The following is a 27,079-nucleotide window of genomic DNA, read 5'->3' as shown; positions in this document are numbered from 1 at the left end:
CATCGGGGATGGTCCAGTGGTGGTTCGGCAGTGATAGCAGCGCCGGAGACCTGGGATTGATCCTGGCTGTGGATGAGGCACAGGTCTGTGTCCAGGGCTGCCGAGAGTGTTTTTCTCTTGTGACCCTATGACCTGGGCATGCAATTCAAGCTCTTCTTTGCTCCACCAGGACGTCTCCCTCCTCCAATCACCTCGCTCTATCCTCAGTCCCACTTCCCCTACTGCCTCTGACTGACACCTCCCTCCTCCAATCATCGCGCTGAATCATCATGTCCCGCCCCCATTGCCTGCTGACTGACGTCTCTCTCGTCCAATCAGCGCCCTCGACCAGCAGTCCCACCCCCCCACTATCTCACGGAAAGCGGAGATTTCACCGAGTTTTAAAATCCAGATTACAAAAAATGGGGGGAATCGTCCCGCACCTCTCAAAATAGGGGGGAGGGAGATGTGTCACCCCTGCCCTCCCAGGATTTCCCCCCTGCCTCAAGGTCCCCATACGTCTGCACTTAACTCACTTGCTCTGTACATCTTCAAGCTCGATACTGTGATCTGAATGCTCAATAGACATCTGCAGGCAGGAGGGTGCAAGGTTCCTTCCTCTGGAGCACCCCTGAAACTGACAGAACACGAAGCTGGAGATGGACCGCTGCTTTCTGTTAATGCTGTCATTTTAACCACTCATTAATCTCCCCAACATTCAGAAATTTAACAATTAAATTACTATTTACATTTAGAACAATGAAGTTGTGAAAAAAAGATGTGCCTTCTTACTTGTCTTTCAATCTGCAGGGTTAGAATTAGGAAGGGGGGGGAGGGTCAGAGTCCATGCCAGGCATGATGGGAGCAGGATTGGAGAGGCAATTTTCCTGTGCATTACTGAGAAATCCCTAGTATGGGGATTAAGAGGTGTCCAGAAATAAAGCAGTGTGACATTTTCAGACTCTTAAATCTGTCACTCGGTCCTGGAATTAAATCTGTGTACTCAAGTCTGGGATTGAAGTTGTGATGACTCGTATCCTGTGGTCCCCTTAAGAATTGCGAGTAACAGATAATAGTTGGCAATGGACAACAATTGGCCTAAGGTGTCTTAATAACAAAGGAAAATAGACTAATGTATCAACATTTGCTGATAAAACTAAATAAAGTGAAAGGTGATATTTTGGAAACAGAATGCAAAGAGCCACGAATGGACTGGTTAATTAATTGGCAGATTATAATGTGAGAAAAACTTGAGGATATCCACTTTAGTAAAAACATAGAAATTGCCTGGAAATTGCATTCCATTATAATGAAAACTGGTTTAAGATTTCAATGGTTTAAGATCTCCAATTAAGAGAAATGGAAGCTGAAATTTATCCAGATAAGTATGAGATGATGCATTTTGGGAGGATTAATAAAACTAGGGTATACACAATGAAAGGTAAAGTATGTAGGAGCGGAAAGATCTTAGTGCATATGGCCCAGGATTTCTGAAGAAGGCAGCTCAGGTGGGTAAGGCATAAGGAAGGCATACAACATACCTACCTGGAACAGGGGTGCTTATTACCAAGGCATAGAATATAAGGGCAGGATGGTTATAGGATAACTGTATATTGGTTACACATCTTCCGGACACTGGATAGGAAGGATGTGATTCCACTGGAATGGATATAGAAGGTATTGCCTGGGATGGAGAGTTTGCAGTAATGTGGAGAGGCATGAGTGGCTGGGTTTGTTTTCCACGAAGTGGTGATGGTTGACGGAAAACTTGATTAAGGTACTATAATTGATCAGGTAGATAGTGAAAATATTTCCTCATGGCCGAGATGCCTATAACCATATGGACATCTGAATTTCCCCTGAATAAGGGAATTGATAAAGTAATTCTATCTATCTATCTATCATAAATTTAATAAATCCCAATATGCCGGAATAACTCAGTGGATAAAGCAGCATCTGTGGACGGGATAAGGCATAGGTTCAAGATTGATTAATTTATTATTGTCACGTGTACCAAGATATCATGGAACATTTTGTTGTGAGTATTATCCAGGCAAATCATACAATATATATGAAAAAATTGCAGAATATAACAATATATCAACAGAATAAAAGGAATATAGCAACAGAGAACGTGCAGAGGTTCGCCATTTCAGTGTGAGATAAGGAAATGTTTATTTTCGTTCTCAGAGAGTGCCAGATACTTAGTCATTGACATATTATCAAGATTGACATGAATATAATTTTTATATTGGGAATAAAATAAAAGAGGGTTGGATGGGAACAGACTTAAGGCACAGAATCAGTCATGCTCCCTTGAATGGAAGGACAGTCTTTACTGTCTGTATGTACTTCTTATGCTATATTCCAAGAATGCATTGATAATTAAAGAAAAGTTACAGTTAATACATGGGCTGATAAAAATGCTGGAGAAACTCAGGAGGTGAGGCAGCATCTATGGAGCGAAGGAATATGTGACATTTTGGGTTGAGACCTTCCTTCAGACTCAGGACCCTTCTTAATACATGGGTACAAAAGTATTTCCCTCCAAAAGTACACATATTTGACATTATTCTGATATAGATGCTGCCTGACCTGCTTTGTATTTTTGTTTCAGATTTGCATTTTTTATGATGATTGTTTTTTTATTTATATATTGCAACCAATTTATTTTTATTAAGGGAGTAAAGAAGCTCTTTCCATAATTGACCAACCAGAACAACTTGAGCAGATGCCCGTCCCCGAAGATTTATCAACCAGTGCTGGGGGCAAAATCAACCTGCAGGGTGACAAGGTCATTGGTAAGTGTGAAATGTTTGGAATACTTATTTAGACTGTAAAGCACATTAAAAGAAAAAAAACGATTTATCTCCTAGAGTTAATGCTCCACAAGGACCTCTTAGCTAATTCTGTAATCCTCAACTTCTTCTAATTTTTTCTCTCTCATGTATTTATTTAGCTTCCCCTTAAATGCATTTAAATTTAGATATACATAATGTGCTGTCAAAATGTGTTGCTCGGAATTCATCCCTTGTCAGTATCGTTAAACATCCGATATGGAGGTGGTGGCATAAGTTATTCTGCAAAAATCGATTTTGGAGGCCAATTACTTTGAACTATCATTACTGTACATTGCGTTTAGAATTAGCAGCTGGGACTAAATTAATGTGCATGTGGCTTTTCAAAATAACATAAAGTCAATTTGACTATCTCCAATATATTTGCTCTATGACTAGAAAATAAATTTGGATTCCGTAAGTCTACTAAATAACGCAGGCTTTATTGTGTATAAATTCATATTAAAATTTGCCATACAAAATAGCAAATTAGTTGCAGTTTAGTTTATTGTCACGTGTACCAAGGTACAGTGAAAAGCTTTTGTTGCATGTTAACCAGCCGGCAGAAAGACAATACAGGATTACAATCGATCTATTTATAGTGTATAGATTCATGATAAGGGAATGACGTTTAGTGCAAGGTAAAGTCAGCAAAGTCCGATAAAGGATAGTCCGAGGGTCTCCAAAGAGGTAAATCATAGTACAGGACTGCTCTCTGGTTGTGGTAGGATGATTCAGTTAAAATCATTTTTTAAATGTTAAAAAATGCTTCAGATATTTCCAGTCTGTCCTTGCATGATAGATTGGGCCAGGAATATTTCCATGACCTCATGAGGAAATAATTTAGAAAGAATCCTGACTAGCCTGATGAATTATTTATGATCCAACAATGTACCCATAATAACCTACCATCATAAGACAAGTTGATTTTAAAGAATGAAATAAAAGCTGAAGAACATGAGCAACAGGTTTTCTCATGTCTAATCCTTGGCCTGTCTTGGAATAAGCAGATCTCATACGTAGAGACCAAGTGTGACAAGATAGTTTTGAATTTGGTTTGTGGTGAGCCTATTAATTTAAACTTAGGTTGTGTTTGGGCCAGAAAGGGAAGGTCAAGCAGGTTTTCTGAGAAGTGGTAATTCCTCCTTCTGAGAATGTGAGTAAGTATGAATAGGCTTGCGATTTGTTAAGTTGAAAAGCCTGCTTGCGCTTGTTCATTTTGCTTCTTTAGAACCCATTGCTCCAATGGGCTCTAAAGATGATAAATGGCAACCCACCCAAACCCAAACAGGTAACATCGGCTGAACTTCTATTTCAGGTCTCCATCATGGATGACTGGAAAACCATATGATCCTGCCATCAGAATATGTAGCCCTACAAAATTGGTCCTTTATCTTCTTGCTTCTTCATAACTATCCTATCAAGTATCTATTATTTTGAGCACCTCAATCTGATCATACTGGAAAATGAAAGAGAACACAGGTCAAGTCAGTGCAAATGCTTTAACGTTTGGAAATATTTTGAAGTACTGGGAGAAAAGAGCAGGAGAGTCGCTTTTGTTGGATAATTCTTATAATGGTGGAAATGAAGTATGAAAGGCCAAATGGCCTTCATACTATTTCATTCTCTGATAAACCTCGGCACATTGTCAATGTTCTCCGTATTTTTTCTAAAAAGGCCCAGGGGTATGAACGCCTAACATGTGGACACTCCTATGTACAAATAACCTCCCACAATATTATTAAATTCTGACATATACATATGTGCCATCCTAACTTAAACTTTGTTTCTTTTCTTCTCCGCTTTTCATAGTTGTTTTTATTTAGTTCGCAAAAATATATTTTTCTCTGGGAAAGAAACTGCTGGCTAAGTAAATATGTCCATTCTGCTTTGGAACTTCTTACCCCGATCTATTTTGATGTCATCTGTAAATTTTTTATTTACAGTTTACAACCCAGCATCTAAGTTGTAATTAAATAAGAGTTTAAATTGTAATTACATTTCTTAGGGAATGCCATTTATTACATTCTGCCATTCAATTTCCCGCAATTATTATTTGTAGATATGTAATGTGTCCCTGTTCAGTAGCAAATTGCAATTACCTATCGCCAAAACATTGTCGTCCAATACTGTGCTTTACCTTAGAAAGGATTGGACTGTGAGAGGCTAACTATTCAAAACAAATTAAAAGACATATATTTATGAAGCAGTACCAAAAAAGTGCAAGCATCTGTTGTTTCTATTACTCTTTAACACTACAACCCAAAAATGAGTATGCTTTCAAATACTCAGAGAAACAAAGTTATTAATTTGCTAAATATCACCTTATTTTATTTACATTTGTTTATGGGATATATACATTGGTATTACTATTGATTTTTTATTGTCATGTGTACCAAATACAGTAGAAAACTGTGTTTGCATGCTATCCAGTAAAACATACTATACATGAGTACATAGGTACAACCGGTAGTACAAATAGAAAAATACCAGAGTATAGAAAATAGAGTTACAACATTATAGAATTACAGTTCATAAGAACGTATGATAGGAGGGGAATTAGGCTATTCAGCCCATCAAGTCTACCCCGCTATTCAATCATGGCTGATCTATCTCTCCCTCCTAACCCTATTCTCCTGCCTTCTCCCCATAACCTCTGACACCCATAGTAATCAAGAATCTATCTGTCTCTGCCTTAAATATATCCACTGACTTGGCCTCCACAGCCTTCTGTGGCAAAGAATTCCACAGATTCACCACCCTTGGTGGTTACCCTTGGTACAGAGAAATTGGATATAAAAAAGATGTCAGGTCAACAATGAGATATCTTTGAGATCGGGACTTCACCCTAGATTACGAGGACTATTCAGTTGTCCTATAACATCTTTAATAATGTTGTAGGTAGACAAAAAAGCTGGAGAAACTCAGCGGGTGAGGCAGCATCTTATGGATCGAAGGAATAGGCAATGTTTCAGGTCGAGACCCTTCTTGAGAATGTTGTGTTTCATTATTTTCTACGCGACAGTAAAGGGGAGAATACGGAACAACCAAGGTGAAATGGTGCTTGATTATTTTAATTATTTTCTGAAGGAAACATGAAGTATAGATGGAGTTGATGGGGGTTAGTTTGTGGTGGTTTGTGTGATGAACTGGGCTTCACAACTCTCTGCAAATTGTTGTCTCGGGCAGAGCTTTTGCCAAACCAAGCTGTGATGCATCCCAATAAGATGCATATTTCAGATTTCTACCTTCTCAGTTATTTATGTTTTAAAAGGAATCCCCTCAGTGACCTTCTGCAAAATGTTTTGAAAAACCATTATTTCTCCGCTGCACCTTCACCCATCCCCAGACCCAACTTCATATAGAAATTAACCTCTCAGTAATATAGTCCAGACCATCACACAGACCAAGCTCCCCACCATCGACTCCTTTACACCACGTTGCCTCAGGGAAGCAGCTGACATAATAATTGATCTTTTCCAGCTCAGTCATTCCCTCTTCTTCCTTAATTGGGAAAGGCAAGTAACTGAAGAGTGAGTGAGCAAGCCTTTTGGGATCACAATTCTATTAGCTTCAAAGTATTTATGATTAAAGACAGGGTAGGCCCATAAGTTAAGGTTCTGAATTGGCCAACTTTGATGGTATTAGACCTGAACCTACTAAAGTCGATTGGAGTAGTTTATTTGTGACCAATGGGACGTCTGGAAAATGGGATGCTTTTAAAAGACGAGAGTTCAGGGCATTAGTGAAGGACAAGGCAGGTGGAGTAATGAAGATTTGATAATGAGAGAAATTAAGGCTCTAATCAGGGAAAATAAAGAGGCATGGACCAAGTATAGGCAGCTGGGATCAATTGTATTCCTAGAGCAGATTTGGGGACTAGGAGCATGCATAAGAAGGAAATGAGGGTAAAAGGCGGCAGAAGATAGCTCTGTGACATAATATTAAGGAGAATCAAATGAGATTGTATGTACATTAAGAGAAAGAGGGTAACTAGAGAAAGAAAAGGGTCCTTCAGAAACCAAAGCAGTCATTTCTGTGTAGAGCCGCAGGAGTTGGACTGAGGGAAAAGATAGATGCATTTGGATAGATAAAGGCGGAATAGAGATAGTCAGCATGGTTACATATGTGGGAGATTGTGTCTTATGAATTTGATTACATTTTTTGAAGAAGTAACCAAAAAGGTTAATGAGGATAAAGTCATAGACCTTCTCTATATGGACTTCGGTAAGGCCTTTGATAATGTTCCGCTTAGTAGGTTGCTCTATAAGTTTAAATTGCATGAGATCCCGGGAGAGCTAGCCAACTGGATAAAGAATTGACTTCATGGAAGGAAGTGGAAGTTGATAGTAGAAGGTTATTTATGAACTGGAGGCCTGTAACAATTATCGCAGCCCCAGACCCTACTACAAGAGCTCCTCAGGGCGGGGTCATATTTTCTTCTGCTTCATCAATGATCTTCCTTCCATAATAGGGTCAGAAGTCGAGGTTTGCTAATAATTACACAATATTCAACCGATTCACAGCTCTTCAGCAAACGTGGCAAGGAATATTTGTGCCACAAAAGTGCCAGCAAGGACAATTTCCAACAAGAGAGAATGTATAGCACTTGCTCTTGTTCAGATATTATCATCACTGACAGCCCATCATCGATGTCCAGGGGATTAACAATGACCAGACACTCAACGACCAGTCATATTTCTAATATAAACGTAATTATTTAAACATAATACGACAATTCCGATGCAATAATCTGGAGCAAAATCTAAAGGCTGGAAGAACTCAGTGGGTTAAGCAGCAACAGTAGAGGCAAACTATCGAGTCTCTGGGTCAGGTCTAAGAGTGTAAAGTGAAGACAGGCAATATATGGAAGTGAGAGGGATGGATGAGACAAGAGGTTGTTCACTGATAGGAAAAATCAGGTATGTGGTAGAAATGGTGGGCAGATGTAGCCTGGTGGGGAAGGCGAGCGGTGGGTAGAGACAGAGGCTGGTAGGTGATAGGTGGAACCAGATAAGAGAGAGATGATAAGCAAGTGAAACAAGGTGGTGGATAGGAAAAGTGAATCAAGGAAGAAGACAGCCAGATGAGGAAGTATGTGGCAGATGATGCCAGGTAAGGAGCGTAATGAGTATTGGTATTGAGGGGAGGAGAAAACCTGGCTGGAATGTTGGGAGTAGGAAAGGAACCATAGGGATGTGATTAACTTGAAATTGGAAAATTCAGTGTCTATACCAGTGGGTTGTGGGAGAGTTGTGTTTGTGTGAGTTATTTTCCATTCCAATCAGTAAAGGAAAAACATTTTGCATTAATAATACAATAATATTACAAAACTGTAATTCTGTCTTACCAATAATTACTGAATGTTGTCAATTCAAGTCTCATGCTCTCTATGGTTTTTTTAATCTGAAATAACTACATAGAAAAATCTGGACATATCACCAAATTGCTGTTTTGGAATTGGAGGCAGAAGTTTCCTGCTGGGAATGCAATTTCACAACATTTCTTAAATTATTTTTATTAATTCATAACATTTTTAGGGTTTGAGCTTTTGTTAGCTGATACCAGATATTTAATGTATAAATTGTTCCCAATATACCCTTGTAATTTACATGGCAAGCTTCAGTAGACAGGAACGTGGCTCACAAAAAATTCAGGTGCCAGATAAGTAAAGCGTACAAAAATAGCAAATAGCCAAACAGGCAGAACAAGTTCCACAATGGAGCCCTACCCTCAATAGACACCAAACATTTTTAAACCTGTCCTACAACAGACTGCATTGTATAGTGATTTTGAACAGAAACTCATGTAGTCCTTCTGATGCACATTTTGGTATTCGAAATCAAGCACATATGAAATCAAGCACTGAAGTCAACAAGCTATGTTATTTTCTATCCATTAAAGTAGGGGCACATATATCCTCACCCATTCCTGTGTGCATTAAATTGTAGTCCTTATACAATGGATATCTTCAAAGTACTTTGAAACCATTGCAAGGAGGTGAGTTTTTGTATGGGTTATCCCAATGCTCTGTGTTACTAATGCTGAATTAGAGCCACCAGGAAATTCTGCCTTTTAATTATTTGCAGCTTTATTTCTATGATGAATGAATGAATATGTTTATTGGCCAAGTATATTCACATACAAGGAATTTGTCTTGGTGCTCCACCCGCAAGTGACAACATGACATACAGTGACAGTTAGGAATGACACATAAAACATTAAACATTAATAATATAACATTATCCATTAAATATGTGAATTAAATAAAATACTAGCACAAACTGAGGCTACAGATTTTTGGTTATTGAGTAGAGCTACTACTCGTGGAAAATAGCTGTTTTTATGTCTGGCTGTGGCAGCTTTGACAGTCTGGAGTCGCCCTCCAGAGGGAAGTGATTCAAAGAGTTTGTGGCCAGGGTCAGAGATGATCTTACCCGCTCGCTTCCTGGCCCCCGCAGTGTACAGTTCAGCAATGGAGTGAAGGTTGCAGCCAATAACTTTCCCAGCTGATTGGACGATTTGCTGCAGCCTCCGGATGTCGTGCTTGGTGGCTGAGCCAAACCAGACCATGATGTAGAAGGTGAGGACAGACTCTACGATGGCCGTATAGAATTGGACCATCATTGCCTGTGGTAGATTGTGCTTCCTCAGATGCCGCAGGAAGTACATCCTCTGTTGTGCCTTTTTGACTGGAGTCGATGGTGACCCCCCATTTAATGTCCTTGGAGATAATGGTTCCCATATGTGACTGTGGTGTTGTTGATGGTGAGTGGGGTAAGGGGAGGGGGAGCTCTCCTAAATTCTACAATCAATTCCACTGTCTTAAAAGCATTGAGCTCCAGGTTGTTGCGATGGCACCAGGACGCCGGCTGTGTAATTTCCTGTCTGTAGGCAGATTCCTCCCCATCCTGGAACAGTCCAATCAAGGTTGAGAAGAGAAGCTTGACAGAGGAGTCAGTGGAGGTTCAGTCATTGGTGTAGAGGAGAGGGGAGAGTGCGCAGCCTTGCGGTGCTCCAATGCTGAGGGTTAGCAGATCCGAGATGTGCTTTTCCAGCCTCACATGCTGCTTCCTGTCCGTCAGGAAGCTGGTGATTCACCGGCAGAGGGGTTCAGGCACAGCCAACTCGGAGAGTGCTGCGGAATATTGACAATAGTAATACAGCGGGTTCTGCTTGTAATTAAAATCCATCATCTCTGTAAAGAAAAGTAATTGATGTACAATTTTACTTCGGAGTCACGTGAGTGACTACGTGAAGAGCCCGCTCAGCACGCATGCGCGGCATTATGTTCAGCAGTGCAACAGAATAGGGGCTTAATACTAACAGGGGGGAGATTACACCTGTTTTAAGAAGCACGGGAGTCTATCACGAGTAATCAGTATATACTCAATGGCATTAGTGGATACAAAATACAATTCATACTAGAAAAATTGCCACCAGTTCAACATTCACCCCAGAGGGTATTTTCCCTCTCCGTTAAAGAAACGAGAGGGACAAGCTGAACTGGTGAGACTAATTACAAAGGGTATAATGGGAAAACATGAACCCTTGGAATTCGTATCATATATTGGTCACTAAACCCAAAAAAGATGGTGGATGTCGCATCATCATTGACTTAACTTCACTAAATATGTTTGTTAAGTATATACATTTCAAAATGGAAACGGTTGTTACTGCCAAACAACTAATTTCCAAAGGATACTTCATGGCAAGCATTGATCTTAAAGATGTTTATTATTTAGTACCATTCACAAGGATCATCGCAGATACCTAAAATTTACCTGGATGGGGCAGCTATGGCAGTTTAAAGCGTTACCCAATGGGTTCACATCAGCCCAAGATTATTCACCAAGATACTAAAACCAGCTCTGGCAATATTCAGAAGACAAAAACATATTGTCTTACATCCAGATAAATCTAAGTTTAAGCCATCCACAATCATGGACTACTTGGGCTTCACAATTAATTCAGTCTATGTGACTGTAACATTGCCAAGAGACAAAACCGTTGAATTGGCACAATCATGCAACAATTTAATGATTTGGACCTTTGCACTGTCAAAACTTACAAAGAGCAAAGGTACAGGCACGAAAACGACATACAGGTCATTATGATCGTGTCATAAAGTTACCCACTGAAGCAATATCAGAATTACAGTGGTGGGCAAAAAACGTTTGGCATAGTTTCAGCCCTATTATCATCACTAACCCTACGTTAGTTATCCAAACAGATGCCAGTGCTCAAGGCTGGGGAGCAACTAACTCAATATCCAGCACAAGTAGTAGATGTTCTAACCCAGAGTCATCGTTACCACTAACACTGGGCATTAATTATCTAGAGATGTTGGGTGACTTTTATGGTTTAAAAGCATATGCACAAATATGCATCACTTGCATGTACGGTTACAAATAGGTAATACTACGGTGATGGCCTACATTAACCATATGGGCGGCATAAAATCGGTATCATGCGACAAGTTGATCAACACAATTCAATAACTGTGTCTATCTGGCAATGGTGTGTCGAAAGACATATTCATACAGAGGAAGCTATCAGCAACTTACCTGCCAGGTAAGCTAAATACAGTGGCAGACACCAGGTCACGTAAATTTAATGACAACATCGAATGGATTTTAAACCCTAAAAAATGTGCAAAAGTTATCAACCAATATGGCACGCCAGATATCGATTTATTTGCATCAAGTCTAAATCACCAGGTACCTATTTATGTCGCTTGAGAGCCAGACCCTGAGGCAGCAGCGTTGTAGTATAGATGCGTTCGCGCTGGATTGGGGAAATTCTTCTTCTATGCATTTCCTCCCTTCTGCCTCATCAGTTGGGGACTACGCCTAGAGCTCTATCTAAATTTTTTAAATTCATCCAGTGAATTGGCCTCCACTGCCTTATGTGAAATCTTTACAGAGAATTTGAGTCCACAAATTCACGACTCTACGGTGAAAAGGTTTTTTTCTCACCATCAGTTTAAAATAACTGTCCTTGGGATTGCCCTAATGTTAGGAATTTAAAAATATAAAAGGACAAGAATTTATTCTAGAAACATAAAAAATAGGTGCACTTTGTGGCCCCTATTGTTCATGGACTCCCAATCTGTAAATATCATTGGGAATCAAATTTTTTTAATTCCTGCATCTAGCTTATGTGTCCAGACTCCTTTTATAATTTAAAATATTCTTACGTTTCTATAAGAAACCCTCTATCATCCTTCTAAATTCCCTTCTAAATTCCAGTGAATACAAGCCCAGTCTTTCCAATCTTTCCTCATATGACTGTCCCTCCATCCCGGGGATTAACCTCGTGAACCTACGCTGCACTGCCTCAATTGCAAGGATGTCCTTCCTCAAATTAGGAGACCAAAACGGCACACAATACTCCAGATGTGGTCTTACCAGGGACCTGTACAAATGCAGAAGGACCTCTTTACTCCTATACTCAAATCCTACCGTTATGAAGGCCAACATGCCATTAGCTGTCTTCACTGCCCGCTGTGCCTGCATGTTTACTTTCAGTGACTGGTGTACAAGGACACCCAGGTCTCGTTGCACTTCCCTTTTTCCTAATCTGACACCATTGAGATAATAATCTGCCTCCTTGTTCTTGTCCTCTTCGCAGTTCACACTGCCACCCAGCTTTGTGTCATCTGAAAATTTGCTAGTGTTACTTTTAATTCCATCATCTAAATCATTCATATATATTGTAAATAGTTGTGGCCCAGCACCTAGCCTTGCCTCACTCCACTCGCCACTGCCTGCCATTCTGACAGGGACCCCCGTTTATTCCTACTCTTTGTTTCCTGTCTGCCAACCAATTCTCTATCCATGTCAATACCCTACCTCCAATACCATGTGCTCTAATTTTGTACACTATTACCCTGTGTGGGACCTTATCAAAGGCTTTCTGAAAGTCCAGATACACAACATTCACTGGCTCTCCTTCATCCATTTTACTTGTCACATCCTCAAAAAATTCGAGAAGATTAGTCAAGCATGATTTCCCCTTCATAAATCCATGCTGACTAGGACCAATCCTTTTACTGCTATCCAAATGCGTTGTTATTACTTCTTTCATAATTGACTCCATGGATGAGTTGTACTTTCAGCAAGTTAAATAATGATTCAGATTCAGATTTTAATTGTCATTGTCAGTGTACAGTACAGAGACAACGAAATGCATTTAGCATCTCCCTTGAAGAGCGACATAGCAAACGATTTGAATAAATAATAATGTGTGACCGGGGGGGGGGGGGGGGGGTGGTGATTGGCAGTCACCGAGGTACGTTGTTGAGTAGAGTGACAGCCGCCGGAAAGAAGCTGTTCCTCGACCTGCTGGTTCGGCAACGGAGAGACCTGTAGCGCCTCCCGGATGGTAGGAGGGTAAACAGTCCATGGTTGGGGTGAGAGCAGTCCTTGGCGATGCTGAGCACCCTCCGCAGACAGCTAATGATCTAGAAATTCTTAGCAGTTCAGCCAGTTTAAAAAATCAGAGATAACATTTCATGGAAATTATATTTCAGATGTGGTACAAGTTATTCATGTTATGCATTGTGGTGCAGAAAGTGAACATTTAAAGTGATATTATGCAAAACAATCAAGTGAGCTGCGTCGGCCCTGTTTTTTAGATGCTTACTTTTAAAACACCAGTAATAGTTCATGGAGGTAGTGGATTTTTGTTCTTGGTAATTTTCATTGATAGGCAAATCTATGGTATTAACAGTACTTTATACTTATCAACCTAAATCACTGTAATAACATGAAATATGTAAGCAGGGTGTCCAGCCCTAAATATCTGGTCCACCATTCAATAATATCAAGGCTGATCTTTTACCCAAGCACCACTTTCTCCTTATTTGCGACTTTGATTCAAAGAGAAATGTCTGCATACGCCACGTTGCCCTAAAGTACCTTGTACATTTCTGTAAAAAGATCACAAATTATATTTGTTATTATATACTTCCAAATAGTGACTGAATTGGTGCACATTAAAATCAATAGATATAAACTACTTTTTCCAGCAGCTTAAATAACAATTTAACAACATTTTGATACATGGAAGAACAGTTCTCATGGACATAATTGTTTACAAATCATCATTATTTTTGCTAAATCTGACGTAATGGAGATTCCCAGATTTCCCCCCAAAATTATTCCCTCTGTAGTTCCCATTTTTGAATCCTTTTATACATCCAAGTGAGGTTGTACGATTGTGGAGATGCCTCTGTAATTTCCATCCTTACTTTCGTCAGCAACCTCAAAATCTTGCCAATCAATCAAGTAAACCAAATAAAGAAAGGATTACCTAAAGGTTGACAGGATTCTGAGATTACAGAGATATTGGTAGAAACTACAGAGGCATTATCACAATCTTCTAAATCCCTTGGATAATTGAGGACCTAGAAGGGTATGATTAGGAACAGTCAACATGAATTTGTGCCTGGAAGGTCATGTTTGACCAATCTTCTTGAATTTTTTGAAGAGGTTACTAGGGAAATTGACGAGGGTAAAGCAGTGGATGTTGTCTATATGGACTTTAGTAAGGCCTTTGACAAGGTTCCTCATGGAAGGTTGGTTAAGAAGGTTCAACTGTTGGGTATAAATGCAGGAGTAGCAAGATGGATTCAACAGTGGCTGAATGGGAGACGCCAGAGGGTAATGGTGGATGGCTGTTTGTCGGGTTGGAGGCAGGTGACTAGTGGGGTGCCTCAGGGATCTGTGTTGGGTCCTTTGTTGTTTGTCATGTACATCAATGATCTGGATGAAGGTGTGGTAAATTAGATTAGTAAGTATGCAGATGATACCAAGATAGGGGGTGTTGTGGATAATGAAGAGGATTTCCAAAGTCTACAGAGTGATTGAGGCCATTTGGAAAAATGGGCTGAAAGATGGCAGATGGAGTTTAATGCTGATAAATGTGAGGTGCTACACCTTGGCAGGACAAATCAAAATAGGACGTACATGGTAAATGGTAGGGAATTGAATAATGCAGTTGAACAGAGGGATCTGGGAATAACAGTGCATAGTTCCTTAAAGGTGGAATCTCATATAGATAGGGTAGTAAAGAAAGCTTTTGGTATGCTCGACAAAGGTGCCTCAACAAAGTACTGAGTAAAGGATCTGAATACTTATGTAAATGTGATATTTCAATTATTTCTTTTCAATTACTTTGAAAAAATTTCAGAACACTTGTTTTCACTTTTTTATTATAGGGTATTTCGTGTAGATACTTTTTTCATAATGAATTATTAACAATTTTAAGGAGTTTAGGTTGGAACCTTAACGACTGAGAACAACTTAAAAAAAATGCTCTACATGTTAGTGTCTAGAAATCAAATTGAGCAACACCATATATTTGTGCACTATGTTACTGAAAGATAAAACACAATTGAAAGTTTGTGAATTGTACATGGCCTATGATTTTCATTCCAGAGCACCCGTGCATCTGATGTGCTAATGCACAGATGCAGCTGACAATCATAGTAATGTCCATTGGCATGCAATGCACACCTGAAAATCAATTCAATATTTTTAATTTGCATGATCATTGTTTGCATGTGCCACAGGCCTCTGATACGGAAAAGGATTTTAACAAAGGCTCTGTCACCAATGTGTACCAAGTTGAACCTCCTTCTGTTCCCACCTGACCACTGACCCATCCTATGACCTCCAATTGCACACCCACAGTTACTGATCCCTCCCCATTACTATCAACTTAACTACCAATCCTGCCCCATTACTGTCAACATCAATGTTCAATTAACAATCCTATCCCACAACTCCAGCCACAGTCATAATTACACAGACAATTATGAACAACACTCTTTTGATTACCAGTTTAGGTTAGAGATACATGGACAGAGGCCGTTTGGCCCACTAAATCCACGCCGACCATCAATTAACCGTTCACACTAGTTTCATGTCATCCTGCTTTCTCATAAACTCCCTACACACTAAGGAAAGTTTACAGAGGCCAATTAACTTACAAACCTGCACATCTTTGGGGTGTGGGAGATAACCGGAGCACCCAGAGGAAAACCATGCAGTTAAAGGGAAAAAGTGCAAACTGCACACTGACAGCACCCAAAGTCAGGATTGAACAAAGGGCTCTGACACTGTGAGGCAGCAGTTGTAACAGCCGCGCCACTGTTTTACATAATTGTATCTCACAATAACTAATTTTACCCAGAGTGATTCTATTCTCTCTATCCCACTACCCCCGGCCACTCTAACCATTGTGAGCTTCCAGCCACACTTCCAAATATCATATTCTCCCCATTTCAGACCTTTCTCCCAGGCATACTCCTCTAGACCCAGCCAAGTTTTAGACTCATCTAATTATTTTTCCCATGCCCTGCAATGCCTGTGCAAGGTAAAGGTCTAGAATGTTTCAAGGTCTAATCAGTTGTACATAATACTATAGATTTTACTGAATTTCCGAGTCACTTAATCGCATTACACACTTTTGCAAGCTCAATTTCTGGGCATAACTATTTAGGTGGTTATTGAAATGTATTCTGATTTTTTACAAATAGAACTAGCAACATTGATTGGTGCAGTTGTGAATTAGAGAAAGGTAGAAATTGGAAGAACTTACTTGCGTTGATACACAGAACTCTTGAAATAAGTCACAACGTTGCAATCTTGATAAATTTTGAAAACTGCATTTCTGTTCTATGCTGCATAAGATCCTGAAGATTTAAATGAGATTAGTATTACCTTAATATAAATATGAAGCAGAAACCTAATTTAGTTGATTGGTGTTATGTGACATGCCAAGTCTGACAATGTTCTTTTTTTCAGAGCAGTACTATTTACAGAACTAATGTTGTTTTAATGAGTATACATTGGTTACTGAAGCGTTACCAATAGCAGTGCAGGTGTCAGCTGTTAAATGTCAGTGGTGAGCAGAAAAGGTACAGGCTTGTGTTATTTATGACAGAATGATTAAGGCCACAAGAGCTGATAAACTTAGTCTGCCTGAGAGAAGAAGCTCTTTGCTGTGTGGCTTCAGCTCAGCCTCTGTGCTTTGTGATCTAATCTGCAGCAAGAGGAAGTTGTTTTTATCGGAGAAAAATATATCTTTTCAGATCAACCTCATCTCTCTGGAGAGCTAAATTATCTTGCAGAATCTAACGGTGACTGCAACAGAGCTCAGGCATGCAATGAACAGGGGATAATCTTTAAGTGTGCAAGAAAGAACCTGCGGCAGCAGGTTGCTAACCTCGGGGGGGGGGGGGGGGGGGGGGGGGTTAACTTAAAAAACCCTGATATGTTAACAACAGGAAAATGTTTTAAATTTTCTGTATTCATTCTTTCTGGTGTAGAGATGCTCGGTTTCAACAAAGGATTTCGTTCTACAATTTTGCAGTATCTTCATGGTTCAATTTGCGCAGGTTACATTAGACTATATTATAGAGTCAGGATGAGAAACATATAATTTCAGTAATAAAACAGAGGTGTGTCAGGAGTTACAAAAGACGATTAAACATTGAAGAAAAAATATAATATTTTATCTCTAGGATTGACTGATCTCCCAAAAAGTTTTGTAATTGACAGGTTTAAGTTTTTGTTGGTGATAAAATAAATTCAAAATAATCCTTGAAATATATATTAATGTCAAATTACTGCAATATTAAATTCTTTTAATTCAGAGATTAGGAATCGTTTTTATGTGATTATCATGTTCCAAGTCAGTTTTTAAAACATTTTTATAATTTCATTTCTCCTTTGAAGTAGAAAAACAAAGGAACTTAGTATGAGCATTCTGAACATTTTGTGCTGCTCTTCAAATCTAGCATTTTTAGAGGGAGCCATACGTAAATGTTTGTGGTAATTTACATTTGCTTAAAATTTGTATTGCACCTTTTTTGATTACACAAAGTATATTGGAAAGCATTTGACATTAAAACCAATCAGGCCCTGCATCAAAAATCATTACATTAGCCAAAGTTCAATGAGAAACATCCTCAGGGTTGTTTCCACACTGAAAGAAAATGGGACCCACGCCATTCAATTCAGCGCAACTCCCAACACTCAACTGCGCAACAATCAGCGATGGGCATCAGTTCTCAAAACAACACTCGTATGACAAACACACTTTTTGGCTGCCATGGAGAAGATAGAGACTGCTGGGAAGTGGGAAGGAATTCTCACGTTCCTTTGCAAGGACTTGCATGACCGGATTAGCAAGCTATATACTAGGATACAGATCCTCTGCGCCACTGGGGCAAGAAAATTTACATTGTCACAAAATATGTCAAGGTGATCTGAACACCACTGTTTACGTTTGCAGAGTAGAGATCCTCACTCAGAAGTGTACTTTATGTAACTGGAGCAGGATTTTGTTCATTCATTCATGTGTTATAATTAGTGCAGGTGGACCTGCAGAGCTGGTTGTTCAGGATTTTTATGTGTCATCTGGGTTTCCCCACCCTAACACTCTACGACTTTATCCAATTGTCAGTGGATTCTGTTCATGGATAACAATTGGAATGTGGAGGGGTCATTTGGTTTGATTTGGGGACTATACGTTTACAAGTTTCTTACAGGGTGTGTCTCTCTCTCACAGGGCATCCATTAGACCCATGCAGATAATTCAACCTTTCTGCAATCACGTGGGAAATTGAATGCTGAGCAGGGAATCCTCCTGGCACCTGCCTTCCTCCTCCTGCTCCTCTGTGTCTGCTGCTCTGCAGGCTTGGTCTCATGCTCTCAGGTTCCAAGTCTCCCTCCTCTTTGTTTGGCACTAGGTGTTACCTTTGGATTGCAAGATTATACGATATTCTTAGCACACACTGCAGTGCACCCCGGATGAATAAGGACAATAAAATCTCATCCTGAGAAAAATAAGAATACGATTGTGGTACTTATGAGGCACTTGTTGATTCTGTGTTCAGCTATTTTCTTTTGAGAATATGCTTGCATGAGCAACTATGGATGGCTCTGTCCTCTATGATCCATTCCTCTGGGTACACGCCACTGAAAATGTCCATCAGTGTGGACACTCTCAAGATGAACGAGTTGTGTGTATTTCCCAGAAACATAATTTCATTAAGGGAATGTTTTTGTAATCTACATCAAGTTGCATGTAGAGGGAATGGGAACTTTCCCGGCTGATGAAAGGATCCGGGACTTTCATTGATACATGGCTGCCTGCACTTGTGGGAAGCCAGAAATGCTGGCAAATTTTAGTCACATTGCACCAGCTATTGCTTCCTCAAGTCTAAGAAACCATTTCTTTACAAATGCTGTGACCACAATGCTGTGCAACAGTGAGCAGCAATTTGTGAGACACGGCAGAGAGGTGAAGATATGCTGTGGCCACATGGAATGATTCAGTGGTGAGGATGTTGCCCATGATCTCCAAATAGAGTGTGGTTTGGACACTCCTGCACCTATTGTCTATATAGGCCTGGCTGAAGTTCTTTCTATAGAATGCTGCTTTGGAAAACTGAGCTTGTGAAAGCTGTCTTCATTAGAGAGCTTCAAGTGGGTAATGGTGGCAAACAAGAATTTCATTGTCCTATCTGGGACACATGACAATAAACTCTCTTGACTTGACTCTCTTGACTTGACTTGATTTGGAGGAACTTTCTGGTCTAATGTCCCAGACCCATCCTGTCATAAAATGTCACAATTTTGTGGCCATCTATGTTACACACCCTTACTATAACGGAGTGCAACCTACAGTGTCACTATTGACTAACCCAGGGAATGTATATCTGCAGCTAAAACCTAGAGAATGTTACTCCCTATTAGTCTTTGCCTATTCTATACACTTAAAAATTGGTTGTAACAATCTGCATATACTTCTGATACCAAGCATTCAGATATCCCAGTGTCAGAGGCTTGTCCCTTTAAAAGTTATAAATTAGCAGAGTGTGCTTCCTCATTCTTGTAATACTGCTCCACAATGGCTGAAGTGTGGAGATTTACGCTCATTTTTATGTTGTTGTAGTTGGGAAGAAGTGGTGTGTGACTCATAACATCATCTGGAAAATGTTGGAAATGATCCAATTTTGCGATTGGCTCAATTTCAACTGGAGATAGTAACATAGAAATTATGAGGAGGCCAAAAAAGGAGGAGGCCATTCGGCCCTTCGAGCCCGCACCACCATTCATTGTGGGCATGGCTGATCATCCACAATGACTGATCATCTTATAGATTCCCCTCATGGCTGATCATCCACAATCAGTAACCCATGCCTGCTTTCTCCCCATATCCCTTGATTCTGCTAGCACCAAGAGCTCTATCTAACTCTCTTTTAAATTCATCCAGTGAATTGGCCTCCACTGCCTTCCGTGGGAGAGAATACCACAAATTCACTAATCCCAGTTTTAAATGGCCTCCCCTTTATTCTTAGACTATGGCCCCTGGCTCTGGACTCCCCCAACATTGGGAACATTTTTCCTGCATCTAGCTTGTCCAGTCCTTTTATAATTTTATATGTTTCTATGATAGCCTGTCATCCTTCCAAATTCCAGTGAATACAAGTCCAGTCTTTCCAATCTTTCCATATATGACAGTCTCGCCATCCCAGGGATTAACCTTGTGAACCTACGCTGCACTCCCTCAATAGTAAGGATGTCCTTCCTCAAATTGGGAGGCCAAAACTGCATACAGTACTCCAGTTGTGGTCTCACCAGGGCCCTGTACAACTGCAGAAGGACCTCTTTACTCCTATACTCAAATTCTCTTGTTATGAAGGCCAACATGCCATTAGCTTTCTTCACTGCCTACTGTACCTGCATGTTTACTTTCAGTGACTGGTGTGCAAGGACACCCAGCTTTTGTTGCACTTCCCTTTTTCCTAATCTTAACACCATTGAGATAATGTCCAAGTCACCCTGCAACTTCCTAGCATCCTCTTCGCAGTTCACACTGCCACCCAGCTTTGCGTTATCTGCAAGATGAATTTTTTACACTGAATAAAATTTAAATTTTGGGATTTGTATCTAAAAATGAGGGCTATGCAGTTGAATTACCAGACAGTATTGCCATAAATATGGAGAAGCTAAGATTTATCTATAGTCATGCAACAGTTCAGTTGGGCACCAAAGTGACTATGTACAATATGGATTGTTCTTTGGCATACCTCAGCTCGACCAATAGTAAAATTCTAAAATGCTATCTTTGAACCATTTCAACATTTTTTAAATGATTCCAAGGTTTCTGTATGAATAACCACCCCAAATATATTATCAGATACTTGTGAGCTTGGTGTGGCCTGTCACATCAAATTCTTTGGTGTGAACTAAGCTACATAAGTTCTAAATAAGCCTTCTGACTTGTCTCCATGTCTTACTTTATTTATTGACTTTGAAGATCTGTCTTTCATTAATGTTTACTAAAGTATTTTCAATTCTTATCTTTTCTTCGTTCCCTTTAATTAACATTTGAGTGGTCTGTACCTTAAATTGTACTGGTTGCATTTTGTACTGTTTACAAAAATATTTTCCCCCAAACTTGGAATTCTGAGCCTTCTTTCTAAAAAGAATATATACAAACAAGTGCTTTTATACAGTCAGTAATGTATTATTTCCAACACAATTGTGACATTTTTGGACATTCCACAGGATGTAATGAAGATTGCTCAAACTTTGGAAGTTTCACAGGATGTAACACATATTGCTCAATATGTAAAGTGACTTTGAATTCTGATAATTCTGTTGAAGAGGAAGCCTGAGGCATATTCCTGAGATGTCAAAAAACGTGCACTTCCATATAGGACATACACAGCACTTTCATCTCTTTAGTTTAAAAACATACTGGGAAATTGTGGCTGCAAAATTCAGCTCCGTGGGGCCACAGTTTAAGAATAAGGGTTAAGCCATTTAGAACGGAGATGCGGAAACACTTTTTCTCACAGAGAGTTGTGAGTGTGTGGAATTCCCTGCCTCAGAGGGTGGTGGAGGCCGGTTCTCTGGATGCTTTCAAGAGAGAGCTGGATAGGGCTCTTAAAGATAGCGGAGTCAGGAGATATGGGGAAAAGGCAGGAACGGGGTACTGATTGGGGATGATCAGCCATGATCACATTGAATGGCGGTGCTGGCTTGAAGGACCGAATGGCCTACTCCTGCACCTATTATCTATTGTCTATTGTTTTGGACAAGTCAACTTGCTCCTAGATTAGCAAATTATCCCTGCAAACCTATAATATGATTTTTGTGCTGGACATAATACTGCTGAAGATGCTAACTAGGCAAATATCTGCCAGAAATATGCAGAGATGGTGGATCATGATATCTGTTAATTTGCACTGATGAGTTAGTCACACAGAGCTGAACATTCGCACGGCAACAGGAAGCAGCCCCTACCACCTCTCTATACCACCAGCACTAACTTTAAAGTGATCTAAAATACATGCAATCGGTGTTGCTGTTATGCCACAAGAGCGTGGTACTTCCTGTGGTCATTTAACGTTGCTAAAGTCCATAGAGAAAGAGGCCTTTGTCTTGACTTCAAGCTTTTGTACATGTCAATTGATTGCAGATACAGTGCATCAATAAACACTCCTTTTGAACTGTAGCATGATTTGGAGAATGATCAAACAGCTTGTTGAAGAGGAAGAAAGAATGGGAGGAGAATAAGAGCATTCAACAGGGGTACGGACCTAAATGTGATTCAAGGAAAAGTTCTCCAACTTGAACCGTAAGGCAGTGTTTAAGTCATCTGGGCTTCAGTAAAAGCACCTCATTACAATAAATTTGTTGAAACCAGGTCTCCAACTTGGCAATAAAGGCTGAGTATGGTTTTACCAGAAACTGTGGATGTTATTATAGCTGTGAACCATTATCCATTCAGATTATCCTTCCAGGCTAGAAAAGGACACATTTGCATCATCTTGCATATTGATGTCCATGAACGCATTAGGCATTCTAATGTTGAAAATGTATCTTTTTTATAGTGCAGGGAATTATTGACTTATAAGCATGGCATTTTGCAGGCATTATATGTCATTTAAGTGGTGTTCCGTAGGATTCAATCCCCTCTATCCTGCCAGTAAATGATCTAATGCAGGTAAATATTTTGGTTTCTGGCAGTGTTAAGTGCGCATCAGCTATTGAAATAAACCATGCGTTGTTCCTGAGCAAAAGGGCTCCCGTGCTCGAATTGCTCTAAACGTTGACTTGGTGAACAAGATATATGATATTGCACAACTCATGATAGTGATGATTTTACATTTACCACCAGTCATATAGCAAGCAGCTCCAGATGCATATGAGGAACATGAGGATAGGGTGAGTGCATTCGGTGGTGCAAACTAAGCAGCACTTTTCTGCATTGATGTGTTACAATAGACATGCCACTTCATCATTTATTAACAATTCTACTTCCTATGTCGACTCTGGCAATGATCATCCTAGTGTTTACCTGCTGCTATGGCAAAATAAAAGCCAAAAAGGAAATGTTTCAAACAATCAATGATGCCTGATTGCTCAAAAATGTGAACAAAATACTCCTCTCCAGCCCATCAATGCATATCTCCAGCATAACTCTGCCTGACTGGGTGCTCCCCTGCAGAGCTACCCCAGCAGTTGCCACTTGCCACTTGGCTCAACTAAAACCACTTATTTTCACTGGAAGAAACTGCAGGTAGCCATGGAAACAACCTCGGGCATCTTTGGGCTGAAGAGCCCAACACAGCCCAACACAGCTTCTAAATGAAGCTTCACAACATGAGCAGTCGTAGTCTGATAGTTGATCAGCTGGCTGAAAGGCAACAGCAGGGTTACTGGCAATATAGCAGCAAATAAGCATTGCTATTCCCCTCAACAGCACCTAGAAATCTTCATAATGCGGTGGAGGGCAGGATCTATAACATCTGGTATTTGCAGCCTCAATTGCACTGATGTAAGCATTAATGGCAGTAAATCCAAACTGCAAAACAAGATGTGTGAACTTCGATGGCAGCACCTCAACACTGGTTGGCCTCTATTTGTGTCGGGATGGAGATGAGATAGTTGTAGTGCCTGTGTTCTCAGAGTGTCATACATGGCATCCACGAAGATAAAAACAAGACTACAAACTCTACATAAAGTTCTGTACAGAAATGTTGCTGGAGTTCTCTGTGGTTTCATGCAATTGTGTGCAGGCTTGCTGGAAGAACTGCCAATGCATACGTATATTCATCAACATTCTTCCATTAGCTGTCCATTCAAAATACACGCTTGAAGCCTGTGTAGAAAAACTAGTCCATGATTTAACTTTAAATTTTGCTGCGTCATTATCTGAGCTTGTGACTGGTAAGTGTTCATCACTACTAAGTGATGAAATGCCTTTATCTTTTCTCTCTGTGTTCATTTCTCAACCCAAAGACAGTGCTTGCTGTCTAAAAGGAACAAGGCACTAGGCTAGTGAGGGGGCATGAGTGAGGGCAATTTTACATCATATTCCTATTGTTAATGAGAACAAGTTGTGAGAAGGAAAATGTGGTGCAAAATTTTCACCATCTTCTATGACTTTTGTCCAGGGCCTCTTTATGGCCATATCAGGCTTCAGCTGAATACTGAATTCAGCTGATGGCCTGCTAACAGAAGAAAATTGATGGATGTGCATTGACAGGTCTTCCAACAAGTCAACATTTATAGTATTCATTGTCAATTCCCCCCAGTTGTGTTCCCACTTTTGTTGCAACTTGCACTAAGTACCTGACAACTTTTTTGTAGAACATAGTACAGCACAAGAACAAGCCTTTCAGCCCACATTATCTATGCTGAACAGGATGCACAGACCATCTCTTATCTACATGTGCAAAATCTATATCTCTCCATTCCCTTGCATATCCATACCCCTATCCAAAAGCCTCTTAAATGTCACTATCATATCTGCCTCAATCACCAACTCTGGCAGTACGTTCCCAGCACTCACTATCCTCTGTGTAAAAATGGTGTTCCACACATCTCCTTAAAACTCTGCCCCTCTTACCTTAAAGTTATGCCTCTAGTTTTTGATTTATCTTCCTTGGAAAAAGGTTCTGACTGTCTACCCTATGTCTCTCATAATTCTATAAACTTCTATCAGCTCTCCCTGCAACCTCTGGTGTTCCAGAGAAAACAATCCAAGTCTGTCGAACTACTCCCTGAAGCGAATACCCTCTAATCCAGGCAACTTTCCCGTAAACCTACTCTGCACCCTTTCCAAAGCCACATCCTTTCTGTAATGGAACGACCAGAACTCCATGCAGTATTCCAAATATGGCCTGATCAAAGTCCTATAAAGCTGCATCATGATATCCTTATACTCATTGTCCTATCCTATGAAGATAGGCATGGCATAGGCTTTCTTTACAACTTTCAGGGAGCTATGAAGTTGGACCCCAAGATCCATCTGTACATGAATGGCATTTGCTCAGATTAAACTCCATCTGCCATTTTTCTGCCCATTTTTGTAGCTGATCTATATCCCACTATGTACCTGGACAGCCTGTCATCTGCAAACTTCCTAACCACCCCATCTATGTTTACATCCAAGTCATTTATATACATATCACAAACAGCAACAGTCCCAGCATAGATCCCTGCAGAATTCCACTGGTCACAGATCTCCAGCCTGAATATTGTCCTTCCACCACAACCCTCTTGCTTCTGTCAATAAGCCAGTTGCAAATCTATATGAACAAGTCACTATTAATCACGTGCATCTTAATTTTATGGATCAGCCCATTATTGGGAACTTTATCGAATGCCTTACTGAAATCCACATAGTCAACATCAACCGCCCTACCCTCATCGATGACCTTTGTCACCTTCTCAAAAAATACAAAGAGCATCTATCGGAACATCAAAGTACAAAAAGTGATGCAACTTTCACACCTGATTAACTGGTTGTTTGTGGAAGCTGTGAAATACAGATCTGATGTTCAAGAAGGAACAGCAGATGCTGGAAAATCAAAGGTAGACAAAAGTGCTGGAGAAACTCAGTGGGTGCGGCAGCATCTATGGAGCGAAGGAAATAGGCAACGTTTTGGGCCGAAACCCTTCCTCAGACTGTATAGATACGGATCTGAGGCTTGCAGTTATGCTAACTATGAGAGAATTCAATTAAATATACTTTATTGAGATTGCTAGAAAGTTAGTAATAAGGCTACAGAATATTGACCAAATCTGTGAGGTTGATAATATTGGTAGGATAAGGCATTCACTGATCTTGACTAAGTTATTGTACTTTTAATGGCATTACATCCAATCCATGGAAGTTGTACCTTGGCATTGATCATCGCCATAATCTCCTCAGACTACCTGTTTTGTGTTGCTGGAGCATATCCAAGCTCTTTGCAAAAATGGCAAATCTTTCCACTGCTCTCTCATGCATTGAGGCATCTCTGTACCATTGACAAACTATGGAGCCCACGCTCTCCCATAAAACATCATTGTGAAATGCTTCCCAGTGCAGCACCAATACCTGCTGAGACGCAATGTATCAGTTTTGAAGTGCTGCCTGCATTTGATGGAGGGAGTATATGTTACATGTGCATCAGTAACTGTTTATAGATCTAATCCAGTTCTTCCCTAAAATGGAGGTGATGAAGTTGTTTTTATGTGAAATAAGGAAATTGTGAAACGTCTTAGGACAAGTTTCTAAGGGAGTCATAATTCTTGCCATGGAAAGTTTCAGAGACTGAAAAATAGATTTTGTATATCACCCACTGTTTCTCAAAAACATTACTAACTTCTGATTGTAAATTTGCTTATTGGAACATAGCACAGGATCAGGCCCTTCAGCCCATAATATCTGCACTGTACTCTGATGCCAAGACTAACTTTAATCTGCCTGCACATAAACCATATCCCTACATTCCCTGCATATCCGTATGCCTATCCAAAGGTCTCCTAAATGCCATTATCGTATCTGCCTCCACCATCATTCCTGTCAGCGCATTCCAAGCGCTCACTACCCTTGGTGTTAAAAATGTGGCCCGTCTCACCTTAAAGCTATGCCCTTTAGTATTTGATTTTTCCATTCTTGGAAAATGATTCTGTCTACCTCATGTATACAATAGACAATAGGAGCCTGGATATACCTCTCATAATTTTACATACTTCTATCGGTCTCCCTTCAACCTGGCATTCCAGTGAAAACAATCTAATTATGTCCAAAATATCCCTGTACACCCTAATCCAGACACCACTTTGGTAAACCGCCACTGCAGCCTTTCCACATTCACCCTGTATTGATGCAACCTGAACTGCAAGCAATGCTCCAAAAGCGACCTAACCAAAGTCCCATAAAGCTGCATCAATACTACC

At 40.1% G+C, this 27,079-nt stretch overlaps 1 protein-coding gene across 9 annotated transcripts in view; it reads left to right on the top strand.

The window, feature by feature from the left end:
- The window catches only part of ikzf1 (IKAROS family zinc finger 1 (Ikaros)), a 76,138-nt gene that overhangs the window by 15,032 nt on the left and 34,027 nt on the right, over positions 1-27,079 (top strand). For all 9 annotated transcript variants that reach the window (XM_055657434.1, XM_055657430.1, XM_055657442.1 and 6 more), the window contains one exon: positions 2,661-2,780. In XM_055657434.1, the coding sequence (XP_055513409.1) occupies positions 2,661-2,780 (120 nt within the window). The remainder of the gene's footprint in view (positions 1-2,660; positions 2,781-27,079) is intronic.

This window comes from Leucoraja erinacea, chromosome 2 (genome assembly GCF_028641065.1).
Source record: "Leucoraja erinacea ecotype New England chromosome 2, Leri_hhj_1, whole genome shotgun sequence".
Classification (NCBI taxonomy): domain Eukaryota; kingdom Metazoa; phylum Chordata; class Chondrichthyes; order Rajiformes; family Rajidae; genus Leucoraja; species Leucoraja erinaceus.
Note: the sequence above shows the minus strand (reverse complement) of the source record. Positions and strands in the feature narration are given on the sequence as shown.